Source organism: Ictidomys tridecemlineatus, chromosome 3 (assembly GCF_052094955.1).
Source record: "Ictidomys tridecemlineatus isolate mIctTri1 chromosome 3, mIctTri1.hap1, whole genome shotgun sequence".
NCBI lineage: Eukaryota > Metazoa > Chordata > Mammalia > Rodentia > Sciuridae > Ictidomys > Ictidomys tridecemlineatus.
Window position 1 is genome coordinate 14967182 of NC_135479.1, and position 24439 is coordinate 14991620.

General features: G+C 38.3%; 1 protein-coding gene across 7 annotated transcripts in view; it reads right to left on the reverse strand.

The window, feature by feature from the left end:
* Nucleotides 1-24439, reverse strand: part of Map3k3 (mitogen-activated protein kinase kinase kinase 3) — a 69020-nt gene that overhangs the window by 24013 nt on the left and 20568 nt on the right. For all 7 annotated transcript variants that reach the window (XM_021728403.3, XM_021728402.3, XM_005328194.2 and 4 more), the window contains 4 exons: nucleotides 21933-21973; nucleotides 16857-16956; nucleotides 12464-12577; nucleotides 6872-6992 (listed from right to left, as the gene is read on the reverse strand). In XM_021728403.3, coding sequence (XP_021584078.1) covers nucleotides 6872-6992; nucleotides 12464-12577; nucleotides 16857-16956; nucleotides 21933-21973 — 376 coding nt within the window. The remainder of the gene's footprint in view (nucleotides 1-6871; nucleotides 6993-12463; nucleotides 12578-16856; nucleotides 16957-21932; nucleotides 21974-24439) is intronic.

Genomic DNA, 24439 nt, shown 5'->3' on the forward strand with positions numbered 1-24439 from the left:
AAAATAAATGTTAAAAAATTAAAAAAAAAAAAAGTGGAACTCAAGGTGTGTGTTATAATAGGAAAAACAAGGGGCAAACAAGATAGCTGATTTCAAATATTTGAAAAACTATTATTGAAAGATGTTATCTGAGTAGTCAAGAGAAGGGAATCCATTTTTCAATTCAATGTAAGGAATAGAGATGTCTAAAATTGACTGGGATACCTAGTGCTTCTTAGAAACCTTGCAGTGGGAGCTGAATGACCTGTACATTGTCCTCTCACAGAATAGTTAGGTGTGCTAATGTTGAAGATGAAGGAGGGTGAAGGGAGAAGAACTGGGTGGGAGGTGAATTGCTAAGGCCTACTTACCAGTGACTTCTCTTTGGACCCCATTTCTACTGCTAGCACTTTTCCTAGAGTCCTTCATCTTATAACCTTGACTCCTCTTTCTTCCTGCTTCCCTTTACTACTAGAAAGCCTTATACTGTACCTGCTTAAGCAAGTTTCTCTAACTTACCCTTCTGTCCTTTCCAATCTGGCCGGTTCCACGTAAGGCCAATGCCTCACACTTCTAATTTATTCACCACTTCTCTAGTCATTCCTTTCCTCTGTTCCTTGCAGGTTCATCCTCTCTTCCCTCTAACTGGATCTAAGTGTTGGTTCCTAAGGCTCAATCTAGGCCCCTTTCTCTTCTCATTCTATAGTCTGCTTAGTCACTCTGAGATCATAGTTTCAAACAGACGATTTCTTTTCTGTTTTTCCTTCTCAGCTCTGATTTTCTCCCCAGTTTAAGACTTATATATCTAATTTCCCATTTGACATCTCCTCTTGGCTGTCTTAAAGGTACTTTAATAACACCATGATTAAAACATTACTTCTGCCCCTTCCCAGCACCTGAAATCAGGCTCTCTTTCAGTATCCCTGCCTTAGTGAAAGGTGGTGCCATTTAGTCAGCAACTTACTTCTTTTTCAACACCTGAAAATTTAATCCAATACCAAAGTATTTCCTAAAGTCTTTTGGTCTTAGAATACTTAAACTCTTTAAAACCAAGGGTATACATGTCTACAACAAGACAGGTTAACAAGAGAAAAGCATAGCAATTTTATTTAACCAAAGTTTTATATGACACAAAAGTCTTCAGAATGAAGATCCAAAGACCCAGGGAAAACTGTCTATTGTTATACTTAGGAATCAATGACAGCAAACCCCAGTGTAGAACTTTGATTAGATAAAATGGGTGTACCTAATGGTAACAGACTGAGGAGGGAAACCCAGTAAAGCCCTGACTGTTCAGATGCTTCTTGGTGTCTCTTTGTGGTATAGGGCATCAGCTCTTCTGGAATGAGGGTATTCTGATCTATTATCAGATAAAATAGGTCAGAGAATTTCTTCAAGACCAGCTCTTACACAGACATGCTGGAAAAGGAATGTTTTAGGTTTTATGGCTGGTTATAAAGGAGAAGGGTTAATTTCCATAATGTACATTAAGCTCTTGAGTCCACCAGGAAAGAAAGAGAGTTCCATCTGCCCTCCAGGAACAGCCATGAAGTTCTTCTCAATTGCCTCCTTGGGGCTGCTCCTAGTGGTGGCTACTGCCTTCCCCGCCTCATAACTTCAAGGAGAAGATGGAGAGAATAGTGTCACTCGAAATAAACCAACACGTGCCTCTTCCGAAAAAACCGCAGGACAGATTTCCTACCTCATCAAGGAAGTCTTCGAAATGAGAAAAGAGCTGTGCAAGAATGATGAGACCCGTATCAAGAGCCATGTGGCAGTGTCCGAAAACAATCTGAACCTTCCAAAGATGACTGAAAAAGATGGATGCTTCCAAACTGGATACAATCGGGACAACTGCCTTGTGAGAATCACCTCTGGGCTTCTGGAGTTTCAGGTCTACCTGAGGTACATCCGGAACAAGTTTCAGGAAAGCAAGAACAGGGACAGAGCTGAACATGTGCAGTTCAGTTCCAAAGACCTGATTGAGATCTTGAAACAAGAGGTGAAGGATCCCAGTAAAATAGTCTTCCCTAGCCCAACTGCAAATATCAACCTGTTGGCAAAACTGGAGTCACAGAATGATTGGCAGAAGGTCATGACCATGCAACTCAACTTAAGCAAGTTTGAGGATTTCCTGTAGTTCACCCTGAGAGCTGTTCCAAAAGCATAGTGGGCATCTAAGCTTATTGGTTCATGAGCATTCCTTCCTATGGTCAGAAAACATGTCCTATCAACTGGGTACCTACCTTATCTTGTTCTCTACGAAGAACTGACAATATGAGCGTTAGGACACTATTTTAATTATTTTTAATTTATTGATAATTTAAATATGAGATCTGAGTTAATTTATATGTGATTGATATTTATAATTTTATGAAGTACCACTTGAAATATTATTTTATATAATGGTTTTGAAATGATAATATAAAAGTCTAGACAATTTGATCATTTCTTGGAATGTATAAGTTTACCTCAATAAAATTGCCAGATCATTTCTTGGAATGTATAAGTTTACCTCAATAAAATTGCTAATTTATATGTTTTTAAAAAAACAAATTCCATAATGTGCTTGGGGGAAAGAGAATTCCAATTTCTGTAGCCTGCTGTAGAGGAGAATGGGGAGCAAGATATAAGAAGAGCAAAAAAAATGTCAGAAAGACACTTTGCTTCTGAGGCCCTACCAATGTCCTGCAGTTCAAAGTATTCAGCATGCCAAAGCACCATACTTCAAGGTATCATTTTCAGAGCCCCAACAAGGTCAATTGATATTTAGCATAGTAGAAATTAAAGCTCAGGGGCTGGGGCTGGGGCTCAGAGGCACAGCGCTTCCCTAGCATGCATGAGGTACCAGGTTTGTTCCTCACATCACGTAAAAATAAAATGAAAATATTGAGTCCACCTATCACTAAAAATAAATATTTTTTAAAAAGAAATTAAAGCTCAGAGTTTTTTTTTTTTTTTTCCTTTGGTGTGTGTGGTTCTAGGGATGGAACCCAGAACCACACTCATGCTAGGCAAATGCTCTACCACTGAACTACATCCCCAGCCCTTTATATTTTATTTTAGAAATAGAGTCTCACTAACTTGCCCAGGCTGGCCTCGAACTTTCAATCCAGCTGGGATTACAGGCTGCACTACCACACCCTGCAAACTCAGAAATTTTAAAAACACAATACACAAGTACATATTCCATTAGTCATCAGAGGGATGACATCACCTCAGACACATAACCTCTGGAAAACTCCACTGCGGACTTGTGAGAGAATTGGCATCAGGTCTTAGTATGATTCTGAAAGTAATTCTGACCTTACAGATCTCCTGAAAGGGTATCAAGGGCTTCCCAGGGTTCTCATTCCAAACTTTGAGAACCACTGACATGCCACTTTCTGTCAGTTTTACCTCTGGAAATCTCAAATCTTCCTGTTCCTCTACTCCACTACTATTACCAGCCTAATGCAAGCTTCTGTTTTCTTTTACCTGGACTACTGCATTATCCTAGTATGGTTCCCTTGGGTTCATTCTTGACCCAATCTGTTCTCCACTCTACAGCCAGCACAATCTTATCAAAATACAAATCTGAATATGTAACACCACTCATTCCTCCTTACCTTAAGACTCCTTTTTTACTGCTTTAGACAAAAGGGTTAACATCTTAACCACAGTCCACATGGGTCTGCCTCTTTCTTCAGCCAAATTCTGGCCTCCTTCCTCTGTTCCTAGCTCTCCAGCTATCAGGACTTCTTTCCCTTTCTCTAATCTACACTCCCTCCAGTCATCAGGCTTTTGCATGTGTAGTACCTTCTGCCTGGAACCCTTTGTTTGTGCTTTAGGTAGAAGTATAAGCCTTTCCAGGCCCCAGGGTCAGGTTCTATCTCTCATCTAAACACACAGTACTATGCATCTTCTGGTCACATATTGGAATTATACATTCATCATATCATAACAAGTAAATGTCTGTTTTCAGGAACAAAGCCCAAGTCTTTTTTGTTTTTCATGTTTTTGACACATAGCAGATACTTTGGTAATGAATGAACAAAAATGTAGTTTAAAAGGACAGAAATAAGATAATAATGTGATAAAGATTATAATGGTGAAGGGTACGAGGAACGAAGATTTTCAGCAGTTTCCACTGACTACCAAAAAAAAACTAAGCGCATGTCAGGCACAGTGGTACATGCCTATAATTACAGCTAATTAGGAGGTTCATAGGTTTTTAGCCAGTCTAGGTGATTTAGTGAGACCCTATCTCAAAATTAAAAGGATTGGAGGTGCAGCTCAGTAGTACAGGACTTGTCTAGTATGTGCAAGACGCTAGACTTGGGCTGAGGCTATAGCTCAGTGGCAGAGTGCTTGCCTAGCAAGTGTGAGGCACTGGATTCAATCCTCAGCACCACATAAAAATAAACAAAATAAAGGCATTCTGTTAAAAAAAAAAAAAAAAAAAAAAGACCCTGGCTCAAACCTCAATACCTCACACACACAAAACAAAAACAAAAAAGAAGCATAACTAAGTACAATCAGGGCACCACCAGAAAGCAACTCAGGCATCCTTTCTCCAAATGCATGAACCCATCTGGATGTGAAGGATTGTGAGCTCTCCACAGGCACAGTCTAAAAGCCCTCTCAGCTCATCCTTCTATGGAAATCCTCCATTCTCTCTCAAATCTAGCTAAAAAAGCTCCTCCCCGGAAGGCATTTCCCAGGTCATCCCAGTTAGAAGTCCTCTCTACAATTTTCTGGTTCTGCCCCCTTCTCTTGATGCATCTACACCACTCCACGTGCTCCAAAGTGCCTGGAGTTCTTCAAGCCCACCACAATCTTTTATGAGCACACCTAGAAGGTACTCTTTTCCCTGCCTGGAATGTATCTCTATATACAGCGTGTAAGCCCAGATGTTCCCTTTGCTGTGAAAGTCTTCCTCTCCTGGGCAGAATCAGTGATTCCTCCTCTGTGCTCCTACTACCATTGCCTTTGTACATGGTCCACTGTCACATTCACCCAGCCCACCAATTGGTACATAATGCTTGCTGAATGAAGGAAGCCAGAATCTAGGTGGGGTAAGTCTGTGTTGTCCATTTTCTAGAGAAACAGGATCTATATAGAAATCTTATTCTCAGCATTCTTAGCCAGGAAAATAATTTCCATATATGTCCCCTGCAACATGGAGAAAAGGTCCAAATGGCTCAGCATTTAAGCCCTGTCTCTACACATTAATCACAGGCTCATGCTTGGGAGAAGACTGAATTACTACCCCATGTCATACTTCATTGTTCTACAAAGAACAATGCTGCTGCCCTCCATTCCTTTAATCTCTATCAGGTCTCTGGAAAAGAAGTCAAGCTGGCAGAGTTTTCCAGGCTCCAGGGCACCCAGATTCCAGGGATGCTCTGGATAGGTTCTCCTTGGTGGCTCTCCTCAACCAACATACTGAAAACATATCCACCAATTATCTATAATTATCCACAGAAATCTGAAATTCATTTGGAAACACTATCAGTGTTTGCTTGAGTTCCAGAAATTACTCAGTGAGGCAAAATCAGTGCCTCAGCAACATAGTTTTTCCTGCTCTTTCCTCAGGAGACATATTACTCACAGACAGATTTAGTAGCAGGGCCAATGCTCAGACCTCTCCAAGCTTAGCTCTGAATCTTCAGAGTAGTTCAGTTTAATGCAATTCTGCTTATATGGAAAAGGGAAAATTTGGCTCCTTAGTAGCACAGGGTCTCAACATTAGGGCAACAGATATAATACAAATATTTGATAAGGCCTGATTTCCTACTTTTTTTTTTTTAATGGTACCAGGTATTGAACCCAGGAGTGCTCTGCCACTGAGCTACATCCCCAATCCTTCTTGTTTTTTATTTTGAGATATAACTAAATTGTTTTTTATTTTGAGGGTCTCATTAAATTGCCCAGACTGACCATGAACTTGCCATCCTCCTGCTCAACCTCCAGATTTGCTGGGATTATAGGTATGAGCCCCATGTCCAGCAAGATTTCCCTCCCTCTTGATACAACTCCACAATTCAGTATATGCTACTACTCTGTCCTTCTCAGACAACTTAGTTTGATTCTCCAAGAGTCTTCTAGCCAGCAACTTCCTTAAAGTATAAGGACTTTTCAGGACTTATAAGCAGAAAGTCAAAACTCAAACTCAGACCTGTCTCCTAAATTTATAAGTCTCTGGTCCTTTAGGAGAAAGAATTATCAAAAATGAGTGTAGACCTCACTGGAGTCTCCAAACAGATGTCTGAGGAGATCACCTTCTCAGGGATATTTAAAAGAAATTTAATCAGATCATTATATTTGTTAGATCCTTAAGGATCAGGATAACATTCTAGTCATTTCCCATCTCTCCTCCCCAAATAAAAGCAGAGAGGCTGGTGCTGGGGCTCAGTGGTAGCACACATTGCACTAGGTTCGATTCTCAGCACCACATATAAATAAATAAAATAAAGCTTTATCAACAACTAAAAATATATATATTTTAAATAAATAAATAAAAGCACAGAGGATTATTTGGCACAGAGTAGTAGTTGATACATATTTGATGACTGTTTAATAAATATTTGTTAAATTTTTTTTAATTATTTTATTTTTTGAGTGTAAAAAAGTAGGATTTTGAGCTAGGGTTGTGGCTCAGTGGCAGAGTACTTGCCTAGCATGTGTGAGGCACTAGGATCGATTCTCAGAAACACATTAAAAAAAAAAAAAGGTCTACTAACTACTAACAAAATATTTTTTAAAAAGAGTAGGAATTATTTAACTGAGAAGAGAAGCTCCTGCAGGGTGAGAGGGGACCCAACAGGGGTTGTCCAAATATTTGTTGAATTTTTAAAGTATGAGCCGATAAAATAAATGAGGGGGGGGGATAAAGAAGTGAGATACTCACTGACAGAGAGGTGCCTGCTTCTAGGCTCAGGGGGCTGGTAGACGGTATTTATATCCCCTGAAGACTGGGAAGCCTTGATCCGCACCTGCCTGGACACCCCAGAGTGGGGAGAAGAACTGGTCTGTAAGAGAAGAGGAAAAACGCTGAACTAAATCTCTCAGCAGGCAGGCCTATAAGGCTCCCTGACTTTTCTCTAGGATTCCCTGCTCTCTCAGCCACCTTCATACATTTTTATTGGTAATACTGGGGACTGAACCCAAGGGCACTCTTTTTAATTTCTATTTTGAGACAAGGTCTCACTAAGTTGCTAAGGCTGGCTTCAAACTTGTGATCCTTCTGCCTCAGCCTCCTAAGTCGCTGAGATTACAGGTGTGTGCTGCTACACCCAGCCATGTTCATATTTTTAAAACAAATGAGCTACCTGGTTTTCCCTCAATCTGTTTTGACAATTCACTATTTATTAAATGTAGTATTACAGCTTCAGTGATAAATAAGCAATGAGATCTGGTGCCCAGTTTAATGGGTAATGACCCAGACATGGAGGAATAACAGGCATTCCTGTAAAAAATCTGCCAAACAGAAGAGAGAGCTGTAAATACCCTCTCATAAAATTCTCTAGAGAGCTTTGGAAGAATTGCAGGAAATTATTTCAGCAGCCAAAGCACCTGCTGCGAGAGGGTCAGAAAAGAGAACGATGGTAACTTCCCTGCCCAACAAAATTATCATCGCTAAATACTTAACAACGATATTTTAAAAAGTAGTTCAATATGCTCCTTCCCCAATCACAACCACTCCCTGAAAATTAAGGTATAAACATCTTGGTTGCTTCAAAATGCCAAGGTTTACACATAAATCATCTTAGGTTCACATTCAACCAGGAAAAACTATGGGAGGCACCATTGTGCTAGAGGTCAAGGACCTCAGAATAGGGTCAGCAGCTTTCCTGTACCTACCCCATGAGGTGCCAACCCAGTCAAGTCAGCAAGGGAGCCCTAGAGAGAAATTGAAGCAATAATGGGGGGCTTTGCACTGAGGAAGCTTAAAACCGAACAGCAGAAGTGAGTGAGAGATGTCAGGGTGTAATTACAAATATATGCAAAGCACTATTGAAATTTTGAATGGGAGCTCAGGATTTATCAACAATTTAGGTCAACGTTTCTACTTGCTTCTCTATGTCCTCTACCCATAGGAGAAGGAAAAAAAAAACAAAACAAAACAAAAAAAGTCTGATCTAGACAATCTCTATATCCTGTCCCCCAGAAAAAAAGGTTTCCCACTCCCAGGGGCATGTCCAGCTGCCAAACAGCCACCTCTATAGTCTCCCTATGCAAGACTTTATCACATGTAGGGCTGTCTTGACAAATTATCTTACTCTAAGGGGAAGTCTAAACTAAAGGGAAGTGAATATTCTTGCTGAAGCCTCTGAAGTGCAATAGTTCTGCCCAGAGAAAGGTAAAAACAATCAAATCCACACACAGGGGAAAGCAGGTTTGTAAAGGGCAAAGGAGGGCCATAGCTCTGCAGTCAGAAAAAGAAGAGCTGCATGATGAGCACCCCCAGTGCACCTGCTTGGGTGAAGGACTTTACACATTATGAGACTTCACTGAATCTTTGTAGTATAAATTTGAAACGTTCCAAAGAACATCCACACTAAACCTTCTGTTTTAAAATTTAAAGGCTGAGGTAGGAAAGTTCATGCCAGCCCACGCTTAGATTTGTGAAAGGAAAGGCTGAAAAGCAGGTGAAGGGACTGGGTGAAGGTTTCATAGTCATACTTTAATACATATATGTACAAACCGTGGAACCTTGTTAAAGTGCAGATTCTGATTTGGGTAGGTAGGTCTGTGGTAGGGCTCAGACTCTATATTTCTAATGACCTTCCAGGTGATGCTGATGCTGCTGTCCACAGACCACACTACTAGTTGTGAGGTTTCAGGAGCTGAGGCTTGCTTCAATATCAGATAATGCTACTTACCTCTAGCTGCCCATTAGAATTGCCTGTGGAATTTACGATGTCTCAGACCAACTACAAAAGAACCTCTAGGGATGGGGCTCAAGCACTGATAATTTTTAAATGTCTCCAGGTGATTATAATAGTCAGCCAAGTTTTGAAAACCTTGATTTAAGAAATAAGGAATATGACATGGTAAACAAAAATGAAGTTGTTGCAAAGAATTACAGAAACTTGAACAAGATTCAGAAATAGGAAAGAGAAAGGAAGAAGGTGGGACAATACCAAAAAAATGACAGGGGACTGTCATAGAGTGATAGGAGCCACAGGTGTGACATGTGTAACTAATAGAACATTCTAAACACAGCAGCTAGAAGGTGGTATTTGATCATTTCATGAAAATTTCACTGAAGGACTCTATGGGAAGCGGTATGACACAAATAATATGAAAAATTACTAAGAAACTAGATGCATCAAGATGAACAGTGAATGGAAGATAGGAGATAAGCAGAAAAGTAAGTTATAAAAGTTGACGCATGAATGATTTCAATAAAAGATTTGGAGATAAGACACAAAAAAACAAGTAGATTCAACTAAGCAGAGGGAAAACAAGAGGGAGAGAGGTTGCTTTAGTTTGGTGCATGAAAATATAAGGTAAGGAATGGCACACAGGATCTTATCCATAGCATCCTGCTTTAATGGTTTAGTTCTGCTCATGAGGCTGAGGCAGGAGGATCACAAGTTTGAGGCCAGCCTCAGCAGCTTAGCAAGGTTCTAAGCAACTTATCGAGACCCTATCTCAAAAAAAAAAAAAAAATCCATTTTGAAATTACATAATTTCAGAATACAAAGCCATGTTTACCAACTATTATACAAGTTCTGCCAGTATTCCAGGCACATTCAACCAAATTGAGCCTAGGTGAATAAATCTGTGTGTCCATTATCTATATTCTTAAACGCTTTGATGTTTTAGATTATATTCATGCTTAGACTGTCTTTCTAACCAAAGAGTTTCAAGCTTTTTAACTTTTCACATAAAAAAGTGATCCCAACCCCTTCCTGTCTTCTCTAGGACTTTTTCTAGTCGGTTATCTTCTGAGATATGGGGAATAAAATGATACATTATCTTACAAGCTTTCCTCATAGGTAACATCAGACTTTCTGACTACTAATGATATCCAGCTATAGAGAGGCACAGACAAGATTTTCCAAGGACTAGAGTAATTTTAAGATCTATCTCAAACTAAAAAAATAAAAAGGGCTAGGAGTATAGCTCAGTGGTAAAGTGCTCCTGGGTGCAATACCCAGTAACAACAACAACAAAAAAAGACAAATGCCACATCGATGCCTCTTTTTCTAAGGACCTTGTTTCCAGAAATCATAATAAATTCAATATAGGGGCTGGGGTTGTAGCTCAGTGGTATAGCACTTGCCTAACATGTGTGAGGCACTGGGTTCCATCCTCAGCACCACATAAAAAATAGATAAATAAAGGTATTGTGTTCATCTAGAACTAAAAAAAAATTTTTTTAAATAAATTCAATATAAGTTTTATAAAGTTTAAAATCACCATAACACATTTATTATTTTTATTTATTTTTGCATATGCCTCTTCAGGTTTTGGTCATATGTATATGTATTTATGTTAATGTTTTCATGGTAGTCATTCAATTTTCTAACTTATTTTTTCATTAAATCACAAACATTTTTCTATGCTAATATATAATTTCATAATTGTAATTTATAAGCATACATACTTCTCTTTAATAGATATACCATAATTTAATTAAATAACTAATTTTTGTCGTTATTGTTGTCATTTTATCCATACTGGGGCTTGAACCCAGGGGCACTCTACCACTAGGCTACAACTCCAGTCCTTTTAATTTTAAAACAAGTTCTTGCTACGTAAACCAGGCTGGCCTCAAACTTGCAATCTTCCTGCTTCAGTTCCCAAGTCACTTGGACTAAATCTTTCAAACACCTCTGAGTGTTGTGGCAATGTCTGAAACCATGTGCACCCCCTTAGTGACAGGAATGCTGATATAAAGAACCAGTTTTTATGACTTCTTATTAGGAGATCAGAGGACCACAATCACAATCAGGAGTGCTAGCCCTCAGTCAAGCAATCATTCAACAACACTTCAATTCTAGTTTCTTTTGTAAGGAAGGATTTTGCTAAAAATGATCTCTGCTTAACTCTTGCTAACAATTCAAGAAGCACTAACATTTTATTTAGTGAATGGGTGGGGAAGGGCTCCAAAACAATGATATAGTTCCTGTTCTTGGGGAGTTATAATCTTGTAGGGCAAAACTTACAACCGTGCAACAACTAGATGGCAACAACTGAACAACCTACAGACCAGTGTACAAATTATATCCAATGACTAAAGAAATTAAGAATAATCAAAATGGCCTCAGTCAGAAATGCTGACTACATGATAGCAGGTAAATCAAAGTGGATCCTAAAATAAAAGATGATAGCAATGAACTGGCAAAGAGGTGAAAGGAAGGATGGTGGGCTCTGTAGTATGATGAAGAATGTAGGTAGATAAGACTGGGGAGATAAAAGCAGAGACATTCAGTGTTGAACCCTGGATGTTAGACTAAATTCAGATTTTACATGATAGGCAATAAAGAAGGGCTATATGGGGGAGGTAACTTGAACAGAGAAATGAAATACAATAACATGAAATGATACTTTCCCAAAACATATTCAGAAAAAAAAGATACATTGGGGATAAAAAAGAACTCTCCTTATGCACAGGGACATACCCATTCTCTTGGGTCTCCTCAATAAGACATCCTATTATACAAGTCTCTTCAGAAAGTAGATGGTCATGAGTACCATTCCACCTAAACTCTACCCTGCTATAGTACATTCATAGTTCTCATGCAGCCCTGTCAGTTGTCCACAGTTGCATATCTTCAAGTGTAAGGAAAGGAAAGAGAGGCAAGAAACTTTTAGGAACACACATTTGAAGAAATCTGGCAGAGGAATTAGTGAAGAAGACAAATTCTAATTGCAAGTGTTCTCATGAAATGTAGGCTCTCAGACAATTCAGCAGAAAAAAAGTGTATGGTGTAATTCCCCATTTCTGACAGCCCCTATAGATTGCCTGCCACTTGGTAGGGCAGCAGCTGGCAAGTTACAAGAAGCCCTCCAGCCCATGGCCTTTTTTTCTATTGCACAGATGGAAAATTTGTTTCCTACATGTGTCTCAAGGGAGAGGCCAGAGTGCTGAGCTGTGGGAGTTGGATTCACAAGATATGATAGTCTCAAGTCCTTGAGAACCTTTACTAAACATCACTTCTACACTAATAAACTCTCTTGTGGTAGGGGCAAAATCTAATTGAAAACAAATATAGAGAAAAGAATTTTCTCCTTTATCATAAAGTGTTTTCCTTCCTCCCACCCTATTAGCTAAATTACCATTAGTTGTAAATTTGAAACTGAATCTAGCTCTCTATGAAATCAAACACAGAAGGTTTGCTGGCCACCAACAATAGTGGGCTGGCCTGTGCTTATGCCCATACTTTGGCAGGGGCCATGGAATACAAGATTCTGTCAAGCAACAAGGTAAGCCTGAAGGAATGCAAGCTTTGTCTTCAGTTGCTGGCCCATAACACAGGCTACTTACATGGTTTCTGTCCTGGGACAGCAACAATATCCTAAGGCTTTTCATACTTGAGCTTCTATCCAAAATGTCAATTGCTTTATCAAGATCATCTTGGTTTTTCAGCAGGATGGAGAGCTGTGACATGGGACACAGAAAAATTAAATCATAAAATACAACTCTATTTCAATGTTTAATTTGCAAACATAAAAATTAAAAATAAGTTTGGAGAAAAAAACAATCTCATTGGATACTATGGGTCTTAAAAGATCTACATGAAATCATAATTTTTTTCCTTCAAGTATACAATTCAATATTTTTTAGTAACTTTTCAGAGTTGTGCAACCATTACCATAATTATTTTTTTTCCCCAGAGTAGGGGTTCTAGGGATAGAACCCAGGGGCACTTTACCATTGAGAGATGCATACCCAGGCCTTTTTATTTTTTATTTTGAGTCAGGGTGTCACAAAATTGCTAAGACTGGCTTTGAACTTGCAATTCTCCTGCCTTAACCTACCAGTTGCTGGGATTACAGGTATGCACCACCACAACTGGTACCACAATTAAATTTTTTTATATATATTTTTGTTTGTTATTGATAGACCTTTATTTGTCTTTTTTTTTTATATGTGGTTCTGAGAATCAAACCCAGTGCCTCACACATGCTAGGCAAGTGCTCTACCACTGAGCCACAACCCCAGCCCACAATTAAATTTTAAAAGATTGCCATCACACCAAAATATTTCTTGTACCCATTTACAGTCACTCCCCCTTCCCACCTCCAGCCCCAGGCAGCTACTAATCTACTTTCTGTGTCTATAGATTTTCTGGACATTTAATTTAAATGGAATCATGCAATTTATACATATTCAATTCAACTCAAAGATTTGCAATCATTTACATCTATCTTCTTTCACTTAGCTTAATGTTTCTAAGTTCATCCATGCTGTAGCACATCTCAGTATTTTTTCTTTTTCTTTTTCTTTTTTTTTTTTTTTTGGTATTGGGGATTGAACCCAGTGGCACTTAACCACTGAGCCACATCCCCAGTTCATTTTTTTTTCATATTTTATTTAGAGATTAGTCTCGCTAAGCTGTTTAGGGCCTTGCTAAGTGGCTGAGGCTGGCTTTGAATTTGTAATCCTCCTGCCTCAGCCTCCCAAGCCGCTGGAATTATAGGCGTGTGCCACCATGCTCAGACTCAGTACTTTTTTTGAGATATTTTCTGAGAAGAGCGTCCTCTCTAAAAATACCCTTTATTCCAAAGCATCAAATCCTAAACAGTTAAAGGTCTCATATTTTTACCCAAAGTAAGTAGTTGAGTCATGTCCCACCCTATCTCCCATTGTGCTGACAAAAACAGAACAAGCAGGAAGAGAAAGGTATAAGGAGGATGGGGGGAATGGAAGAGAATGAAAATTCATTAAAATAAGAGCACAAGAGCTGAGGTTGTGGCTCAGTGGTAGAGCGCTCACCTAGCATGTGAGAGGTGCTGAGTTTGATCCTCAGCACCACATAGAAATAAATAAAATAAAGGTATTGTGTCTGACTGCAACTAAAAAAAAATTTTAAAAATAAGAGCACAAATTTAATCTGAATGTTTAATATCTTAATGTTTAAAGGCAAATTCAGTGACTAGAACCTGAAAACTACCTACTCTCTTTTCATTCCATTGAAGTATTAAAGAGAAGGTTTTAAGAATACAGATAAGTCTCACTCACTGTTAAATGCAGAGGGCACTGAATACTTAGATGCAAAAATATGCTTTGCCCAGGACTAGCAAATGCCAGATCTTAAACATGTTGTAAAAACAAAATCAAGCAAAGTCCATTTAATTATTCATTTTCCAATTTAAAATACAGATAGATGACAGAACCCCAAATCCTAAACTGGGAAAAACAAATAGTAAGAACAGTGTATGTGAGTGTACTGAGCATCCCCAGCCCCTTTCTATTTTTATTTTGAGACAGGGTCTCACAAAATTGGCAAGCTGTCCTTGAACGTGTGATCTTCCTGCCCCAGATTCCAGAGTAGCTGGGATTATAGGTGTACTCAACTGCAAGAATAGTATTTAAATAAAAATTTCAAAACTACTCATAGAATGGAAGAATGTTTTGCAAATCTATCATACTGCAAAATAATTCCTTCCTGGGGGATAGTCAAAATAGGAATAAATAAGAACTGTTTGCAGACAGTATAAAGAGATCATTGGAATAGGTGTTAACTTTCAAAACAGCTATAATTTTACAAATGCATAAGAGTTTGGTACACAGAATACACAAAGAACTCTTAAAATTCAACAATAAAACAACAATCAATTTTTTTAAATGGGCAAAGAAGTTGAGCAGATATATGTCCCAAGATAAACAAATGGCCCAACACACACGAAAAGATGCTCAACATTAGTAGTCATTAGTATAAAGCAAATCTAAATCATGATGACACACAGTTTCAATCTACTAAGAAAAAGATGGGCTGGGTTGTAGCTCAGTGGTAGAGCGCTTGCTTAGTATATGCAAGGCAGTAGGTTCGATCATCAGCAAAACATAAATAAATAAAATAAAGGTATGTGTCCATCTACAGCTAAAAAAAAGTTTTTGTTTTTCTTAAAGGAGCTGCGGGTATAGCTCACTGGTAATAAATAAATAAATAAAATCAAGGTATTGTGTCCATCTACAACTAAAAAATTAAAAAGAAAAAAAAGAAAGAAAGAATACCTGGGTTCAAGCCCCAGTAACAAGGTGGAGGCATATATATAATATATATGTATATGATGTATATATAAATTTTTTTAATATTTAATTTTTAGTTGTAGTTGGACACAATACCTTGATTTTATTTATTTATTTTTATGTGGGGTGCCAGGGATCGAACCCAGGGCTCTGCCCGTGCTAGGCAAGAGCTCTACCATTGAGCCACAAACCCAGCCCCTTATATATATAAATTAAATAAAACCTTAATGAGTTTTTCACTTGGGATTCTCAAATCCTGACAGGGTAGAGTTTAGGAGCAAAACAAAAGAAAGAAAATGAAATTTATTTATTTATTTTTTTGAAGAACAAAAAAAATTTCTTTATTTATTGTCTTAAGCAATGTATACCCACTGCTGGTGGTCCTTAGACTGCCAGAGAAAATCCTCACTTGCTTATAATAAATCTCAACTCTGGTAACTCAGGTTTCCACCCTGAATGCAGCATTAAAGCTGTGTTGAAATGGAATAAGCACAGGCTTATAGCCAGATGGACCCATTTTCTAACTCCATCTCTTTCACATAGGGGCTTGCCAATGTAGGCCAATAGTACAACCAAAACAAGGAATTTTAAATTAACAAAATATAAATTGGTCAACTCCTGATCATTGACATTAGTAAAGTATGGACAGCAAAAAATAATTTAGATGCATGATCTAAAATAATTATCTAGATTTGGCTTTAAATTAACATCTATACAAACATTTAAAATAGGGAATGCTCAATATTCTAAACAGTTGTTAACTGGCGAAAGAGTTTCAAAATAGATTTAGGGACATTTGGGAACATGAGGTATTTTTTTTAGGGACTTTATTTTTTTTCCAGTACTAGAAAATGAATTCAGTGCCTTGCACATGCTACACAAGCATTCTTCCACTGTGCGACATCCTCAACTCTACATCTGGAATTCTTTTATTTTTGGGATACTGGATATTGAACCCAGGGACACTTAACTTCCAAGCTACATCCCTAGCCCTTTTATTCTGAGAAAAGGTCTCAGTTGCTGAGGCTGGTTTTGAACTTGCCATCCTCCTGTCTCAGCTTCCCATCATTGGAATTATAGATGTGTGTCACTGTGCTCAGTTAATACTCTATTTTTTGATAAGTCTGTGCTGAAAAGAAAGATACACCTATAAAATGTAAAGGAGACAGAATAAGTTCTGGCCCTGGTATCATACCTGGTTCCACCATGAAATATTAGATCTACCTACACTGAATGAGTAGGGGAATAGAAATAACTATGTTATCTCTCACGTAGTAAAAAAAAAAAAAAAAAAACCAGAAATCCCAGAGTTGTTAGAATTAAGAAAAGGGGCTCCAGAAAATGAGAACCTGCAGATGATATTAGAGGAACAAACTAAAAAATGTAAAAAAATGCTCAGCTCAGTTAAGCAGTAAGAAATAAAAGTAGGGGGGCTGGGGATGTGGCTCAAGCCGTAGCGCGCTTGCCTGGCACGCGTGCAGCCTGGGTTCGATCCTCAGCACCACATACAAACAAAGATGTTGTGTCCACTGAAAATTGAAAAATAAATATTAAAAAAATTCTCTCTCTCTCTTAAAAAAGAAAGAAAGAAAGAAAGAAAAGTAGGCATCTCTTCCTTTTTTTTTTTTTTTTAATTTCTTTAAGCAGCTATTTCTCCTGTCCCTGTACAATTCATCTCTCTTACCTCATTGTTCATGTAATGTAGATCAAGAGGTTGGCCAAATACTGTTGTCACCTTGTGCTCCACATCTTCATACCTCACAGGCCGGCTGAATGCTATAATTCTGAAAAGGAACAGGCAGGTTGATTTAACTATATATTTACAATGTAGGTTTTAGAATGACCTGAACATATTTTCCCTTTCTTCTCAACATAGGATTCTCTTTTTTCTTTCACTGAGTTTGCTTTTTTTCTATTGTTTCCTTTTATTTTCTTATTTATCTTTCCCTTTTCACCCTTTACCTGAACATCTCTCAAATCTGACAATAGCTCTTGCAACCTTTGCTCAATCTCAGTTTTTCCTTCTACTACTTTAGCTTGCACCTTTCTCCCAATGACAGCATCACAGCTTGAGAACTATATTCTAAATACTCTTGTTAGGAAATAAGCTAAAAGAACTCAGAGATCAGGGCTGGGGATGTGGCTCAAGCAGTAACGCACTTGCCTGGCATGCGCAGGGCGCTGGGTTCGATCCTCAGCACCGCATAAAATAAAAATAAAGATGGTGTGCCCACCGAAAACTTAAAAATAAATATTAAAAAATTCTCTCTCTCTCTCTCTCCCCTCTCTTAAAAAAAAAAAAAAAAAAAAAAAAACTCACAGATCAAACCACCAGGTCTGAAAACATGATCTTAAATCCTAAGGGACTCAACTCTTAAGAAGTGAAAGATCTTTTCCATTGTTCATTTTTGAGATGGCACAGAAATCTCAATACTGACTACTTTCAGAATTAGGATTTCCTACCATGGAATTATAAAAATTCCCTTAAGTTTTTGATATGCCAGTGTCTTAACCAGTGTCCTATCTGGGTATGAAAGTAGTGTTGATACTGAAGCTTTTCTAGGGAGATTCATTAGGTCAGTACAAACAACAAGTTCTATAAACATAAAATAGAGTAAAAACTTCAGTAAAGAAGTATTAAAATATGGTTTGTTATTAAATACTCCAGCAAAATTAAAAGGTAGGAGAGATGAAATGATATTGGCAAAATATTGGTAACGTTATAGCTGAATGACAGGACCATGGGGGTTCAGTATAGTAGTCTATCAACTTTTGTGTATGTTTGATATTTTCAGGGTAAAATGTTTTAATCAATGTATTAGGCTAAATTATACAGGGCTGCTATCAGTCAATCATTTTTGATATCCAATAGGTCCAACCCAACAAGGTTCTAAACTAACTGAAATAGGCAAAGAGAAAAATTTAACAGAAGAGAACATCAGAATTAATTTATTCCCCACACCTGAAAATATTGGACTAAAAAGTAAAATCTTGGCCAGGTACAGCAACACACATCTGTAGTTCCAGGTATTCAGAAAGCCAAGACAGGAGGGTCACAGATAACTTAGGTCCAACAGTTCAAGACCAGCCTAAGCAATATGGTGAGACCCCATCTCAAAAAAAAATTCTTAGGGGCTGGAGCTATGGCTCAGCAGTAGCACACTTGCCTGGCATGTGTGAGGCACTGGGTTCAATTCTCAGCATTGCATATAAATAAATAAAATAAAGGTCTATCAACAACTAAAAATAAATAAATAAATAAAATTCTTAAGAGTGGGGAAGGTCTTCCTAAGTGTAACATAAAATATAGAAAACAAGGAAGAAGGCAGACTTGAAGACAAAAATTTAAACTTGCAAATGGCAAAATAAACCAAAAATTTTTTGTTTTTTGTTAAAAAAAAAACAACAAACATTGAACTTAGAGAAAATACTTAACAAAGAATCAAAAAGACAAAAAATAGAAAAAGAATTTACAGAAGAGTTATGAATGGCTAATGCACACATGAAAAGATATTCCATGTAATTGGTAAAATCTCTCAGTACACTTATTCAGGACAAAAATCACACTAGGGGTAGAGCTGCAGGGCTCAGTTACAGACTCTACATTTTTTGCCATCCTCTATTGCTGACAGGAAGAAGTATGTGGCTCTTTCATATCTTCCCTGCTCACCCAGAGTGGGAAGTGGTATAACCAGAGGAAGAAGCAATCAGCCACAGGAAAAATGAATCTAAGCCATTGGGTTTAATAGAATATGACCAGATAAAATTTTTTTAATGTTCCTCTGTACTATACTGGTTCCAAGGAGCAGTACAAAAAACCTTCATCTAGAATTGTTATTCAATATATCAGTCATTAGCCATGTGTGGCTACTTTAATTAATTAATTAGGGGGGTACCAGGTGCTTAACTTCTGAATCCAGAGGTGCTTAACTTCTGAACCACATCCCCAGCCCATTTTATATTTTATTTTGAGACTGAGTCTCACTAAGTTGCTGAGGCTGGCTTTAAACTTGCAATTCTCCTGCCTCAGTCTCCTGAGCTGCTAGGATTATAGACATGTGCCAACGCACCCAGCTTCAAATTTAAAGTATTTAAATTAAAATTAAAATTGGTTTGTCAGTCTCACTAGCCACACATGTCTAGTGGCCAGTATATTGGACAGCACAGATACAGAACATTTCCATTATAGCAGAAAGTTCTACTGGACAACTCTGATAGGATATTACTATACACCATAACCTACCCTTTAGGAAGATACTTTCCCATAATTTTTCTTTTGGAAGTTATATTGCCAACTATATTCATTTGTCTTCACTGGGAAAAATCCATTCGTACCTCCCCCCATCAACGGTCCCAAGCAGCGTTAGGTATTATCTAGATGCTAGCTAGATATGTTATCTTAGAGGAGTTTTATGTAGCCTTTGGAAAGAATGGTTTTCTTGTCATTCCTAATATCAAATCGTATTCATCTCATCAGGGTCTCAGCAATAAGTCAAAAGGGGCTAGCCTTTCTGTATAAAAATGCCAGAAGTCCACTTAGATATCCATAGCACAGTACTAGAAAAGGATCAGAGATTAAATCTTCCTAATCCTGGTCTGGCAATGAGCAATTAAAAACCCTTAAAAGCTGCCCACAGTCTGGTCAAGTTCAGAAACCAGAACTTTTTAAGATTTGGTAGGGCCCAAGCTGCTGCCATGGCATGCACTAGTAGGCATTTTTAGGCCTGTGCTTCAACCAGGAATCTATATCCTAACAACAAACCCCATGTTATCTGCCACTGAGGTTTTCAAAGGGAAAGACTCCTCCTTTTCTGCCTCTGGGGCAAAGAGGGAGGAGGGTCAGGAGTCTGGTCCCCACCCTTCTAAAACAAAGGGAAAGTGCAATGACCAACCTGGATACCTGACAGGAATGAATGGGAAAAGTTGCTACTTTGTTCCTCTTTTCTGTAAATTCTAATTCTGTAAGGGCCTACATTTAGAAAGATCCTACCATATTCCTTGAAAAAGGTAAAGAAACCCACAACTTTCTCTACAAAATCTTGACATGAAATATATGCAACTAGAGCTGTCTGGCAAAGAGCAGCTTGAACTTGGCTTCCCCTTGTTCTTTATAAAGTCTTCGATTCTACATATAGTTCACAAACAGGGAAATGTCAGCTCAATAAAAAGAGAATACAGTTTTCAAAACCTTGATACCAACATTCTGCCACTTGGGGCTTCAGAAGGCCATTCCTGCCTGACCACCTTAAATATTTGTGGTTTCAATTTGGCAGCTTCTTTGAAACCAAACATACACACTTTCTCAGTGTAAGTCCGTTCACTGTAACTGCACACCACTCTGGGAACAGGGAATTCAGAAGAGCATAACTGCATAATTAGGCTCCAACACAATTGAGCTTTTGATTTCATATCTACTTCTGAAAATTCTCTGCTATACCAAATTTGGCCATCCCTCCAAAACCCAGTCAGGTCAGAAAGTGTGAAAAGCAGCACCTATGAAGTGGCAATTTAACTTCCTTGTTTTTGGAAGAATGCAGAATGAGCAGCTGAGGACTGATCTCCGAAGAACTTCCTTCCTCCAGGCCTGAAATCCACATGGGAGAACAGGACTCTGGCTCCATAGGCCACACTTTCTAGGAGGTTTCTATCAGGTAGTCTCCGCCAACCTTGCAGGCTTGTGATTGGATCTTATTAAGGGAGAATTGCAGCCATCAATCTCCTCTGGACTTAGTGTCAAATTGGGTTGAAAGGTACCAGCTACAGACAACTCCCAGAATGAAGGATGTGTGGAGGTACTAAGGTCCTCTTAAAGTAGGAAGATCTTCTCACTGGCATGCTCTTCACCTCTTCAGATGCTCAAACAAGGGGAAAAAGAGGAATAGCAATGGGAAAGAGAGGGAAAGAGTGGGAAATAAATACTGAAAGGTACCCTTAGACACACTTAGATACACATGGACCATATGCATACACATAACAGGGTTCCAAATATTGCTCAACCAGAGTTCTGTATATTTTTAAAATGTTTTTCCTTAAATAACCTGAGAAAGTAAGTGGAGTCACATTTTTTTCTCCACTGAGAGCTTCCACCTTGGCTTCCCACAAAATAATAACAATAATGACAACAACAACTACTACTAAAATATTGACAATGGAGAAGACAGAAGAGTTGAGTAACATTATTTTCACCAATGAGGTAAGATTCAGAATAGACTTAAAAAAACAAAAACAGAAAGCCTTCCCTCTTTCTATGCCCTTAAAGGATCTGAAATCTTTTAAAACTGATGGATTTAGTAAGCTTCCCATGACCTAAAGACACATCATGAAGAAACTTTCAATTCACCCAACTTTCAATGGCCCCAATATAGACAAAGCCAGGGCAATTCTACAGAAGATAGGGATGGCATCATGTCACAGGACCATCCTGACCTCCCTCTAATGCTTACAGGTGGCAGCTGTCTGGAAGTTCCAGTTGTCTGGAAGCCATGACTTGGAGTAGAAAGAATTCTCATTTCCTCCCCTAGTAAAATGGCAGACCTCACAATAACAGAATATAACAGAACATTAGCAATTGGAATGGATTCCAATTCTAAGATCAGAAACAAAGTTCAATTGATAGGTGAAACTTTCCCCTTTATGCCCAATCAACCCCATGCTCCAGCCCAGTGGTCCCACAGGGAACCTGACAGGGTATTGCTTCCCAAAGTCAATACTGATAGCTTACATACACATGAACACAACCATCAATCGGAAGGCAACTTACCGTCTCTCCCCGTTGTGCTCAAATTTGATTCTGACATCACTCTGTCAAAAGGAATGATAGAGAGGTTAGAGCAGTCTCGACTTGTGTTCCTCTAGACATTCCCAGGTAAGCCTTGGGCAGTCCTTGGCAACATTAAGCAAACATTACCATTAAGCAAACACCTGATGGCTCCTGGTCCAATTTCTCTACCCAGAAAGGCATTCCTTTCCAATGAGTTACAACTTCCAGTACTAACCTCAGGGGCAACAAAGCTCTTGGGATAAAATTCCTAGGTAGCTGTTCCAGCTTAACTGCCATGCTCTGAAACAGCAACTTTCTAGGTTCATACACTATTTCTATAAGAGGCTCTGAAATTTCTCCTACCAAATCACCTCCTGACCAAGATACCTTTACTGCTTGGCTGATGCAACTAAATAGAAAAAGAAACCTAGATGCCAATCTTTCTAGATATAGACCTTAGGTAAGTTACTTATCCTCTGTGAGTTTTAGTTTTTCTATCTGTAGAATAGGGCTAAACACATCTTGCAGAGTTGCTTTGAGAATTAGATGAGATAATGTTAGTAAAATAACTGACAAGTAATAGACATGTGACAAATGGTTTTTGTATCTGCTGCTGCTATTGTTACTATTATTATGGATTTCACATGATTCTACCAAGGCTAACCTAGTGGGAGTAAAGTAAGACCCTATACAAATTACCCTAGAAACTGTCCCCAGATCTATCTGAAGTAACTATGCTGGATAGCATGCGAACTCTGGGAGGGCAAGGATCACATTTATCTTGTTTCTGAATCCCCAATGCCCAACAAAGGGAGTAGCATATAATATTTGTACTTAATAATATTTGCTAAATGGATGAGTGGATTGAAGAACAGAATTGAGTGTAAATGTCAGAAATAGGGAAAAGTATAAGTGTGAAAATGTTAAAGAATAAATCAAGAAAGAGATAGTGCAGAAGGCGTTTTAAAAATGACAGAAAAGGTGGGGGCTGGGGCTCAGTGGTAGAGTACTTGCCTAACACATGTAAGTCATTAGGTTTGATCCTTAGCACCATACGTGAATAAATAAAGTAAAGGTACTGTGTCCATCTACAACTAAAAAAAGGGGGGCCGGGGATAAGATATTACAGAAGGAAAAAAATGAAAGAAGAAAAGGAAAGTATGGTCATCAGGAAACCATCAAATAACAAATGAAGGAGAGAAAGAATTCAAGCTCAATGAATAAAAATTATATGGACAAGACAAATTAATAGATTGTGGATTGGGAGGGAAAAATAGGACTTCAGAGTATCTAAAGAAGACAGACATCATGTGCATGTATGAATATGCAACAACAAATCCCAATGTTATGTATAATTATAATGCACCCATAAAAATAAATTTTAAAAGATGAAGAATAATTAGTAATCAAAGATGACAGAAAAGGAAGCAGGCTTGAAAGGTAGGAGAGAACACAAAGAACTTCTTTCTCCCTTTAGGGGCTAGAATGCTTTAGGTCAACTGAAACAGTGGTTCTAATTTACACCTAAAAAGTATTGAGGACCCCAAAGTACTTTTGTTTCTGTGGATTATATCCATTGACATTTACCATATTAGAAGCTCAGAAAATTTATTTTATTTTATTTTTTGCAGTGCTGGGGATTAGAACCCAGGGCCTAGTGCATGCAAGGCAAGCACTCAACCAACTGAGCCATATTCCCAGCCCTAATCTTATTTCTTTTATTCACTTAAAAATAGCAATTAAGACTGGGGGTGTAGCTCAGTGGTAAAATGCTTGCCTGGCATGTGTGAGGCCCTGAGTTTAAGTCCCAGTACCATACACATACACATACACACACATACACACAGCATTAAAATAAAAATATAGACTTTTTGTTAAATATAATATTTATATTAATACTTAATATAGATTTTTACTTAAAAAATAGTATTTTCCAAAAAATATACTGAGAAAATGCAAATCTCTTTAATGCCTTACCTAAGACAGCTGGATTCTCATGTTTGTTTTTGTTTTCACTCTGTTGCAATGACATATATGGCTACTCTGGAAAACTGCACTGTATATTCTTAAGAGAATGAGGGTGAAAAGAGCAAGTAACATCTAGTATTATAAAAAGTTTTGACCCTGAAACAGTCTTAGGAACCTCCCAGAGGATACCCAGACTATATCACTAAATTAGAATATAAGAATACCATCCTCTAGTCCGTTATTTTAAACACAAGGAAAGTGAGGCTCAAATAGCTCAGTATTCCTGGAAAGTACAGGTACTAAAAAGTAGGCAGCAAGGCTCCCTTGAGGGACAAGGCCTGTAATGTGATAACTCTTCAAATATAGCCCTGAGCTAGGTACAGTGGCACATGTCCATAATCCTAGCAACTTGGGAGGCTGAGGCAAAAAAACTGCAAATTTGAGGCCAGCCTGAGCAATTTGGTGAGATCCTGTCTCAAACTAAAGGGATGTGGGTGTAGCTCAGTGAGAGAGTGTCCCTGGGTTCAGTTCCTAGTACT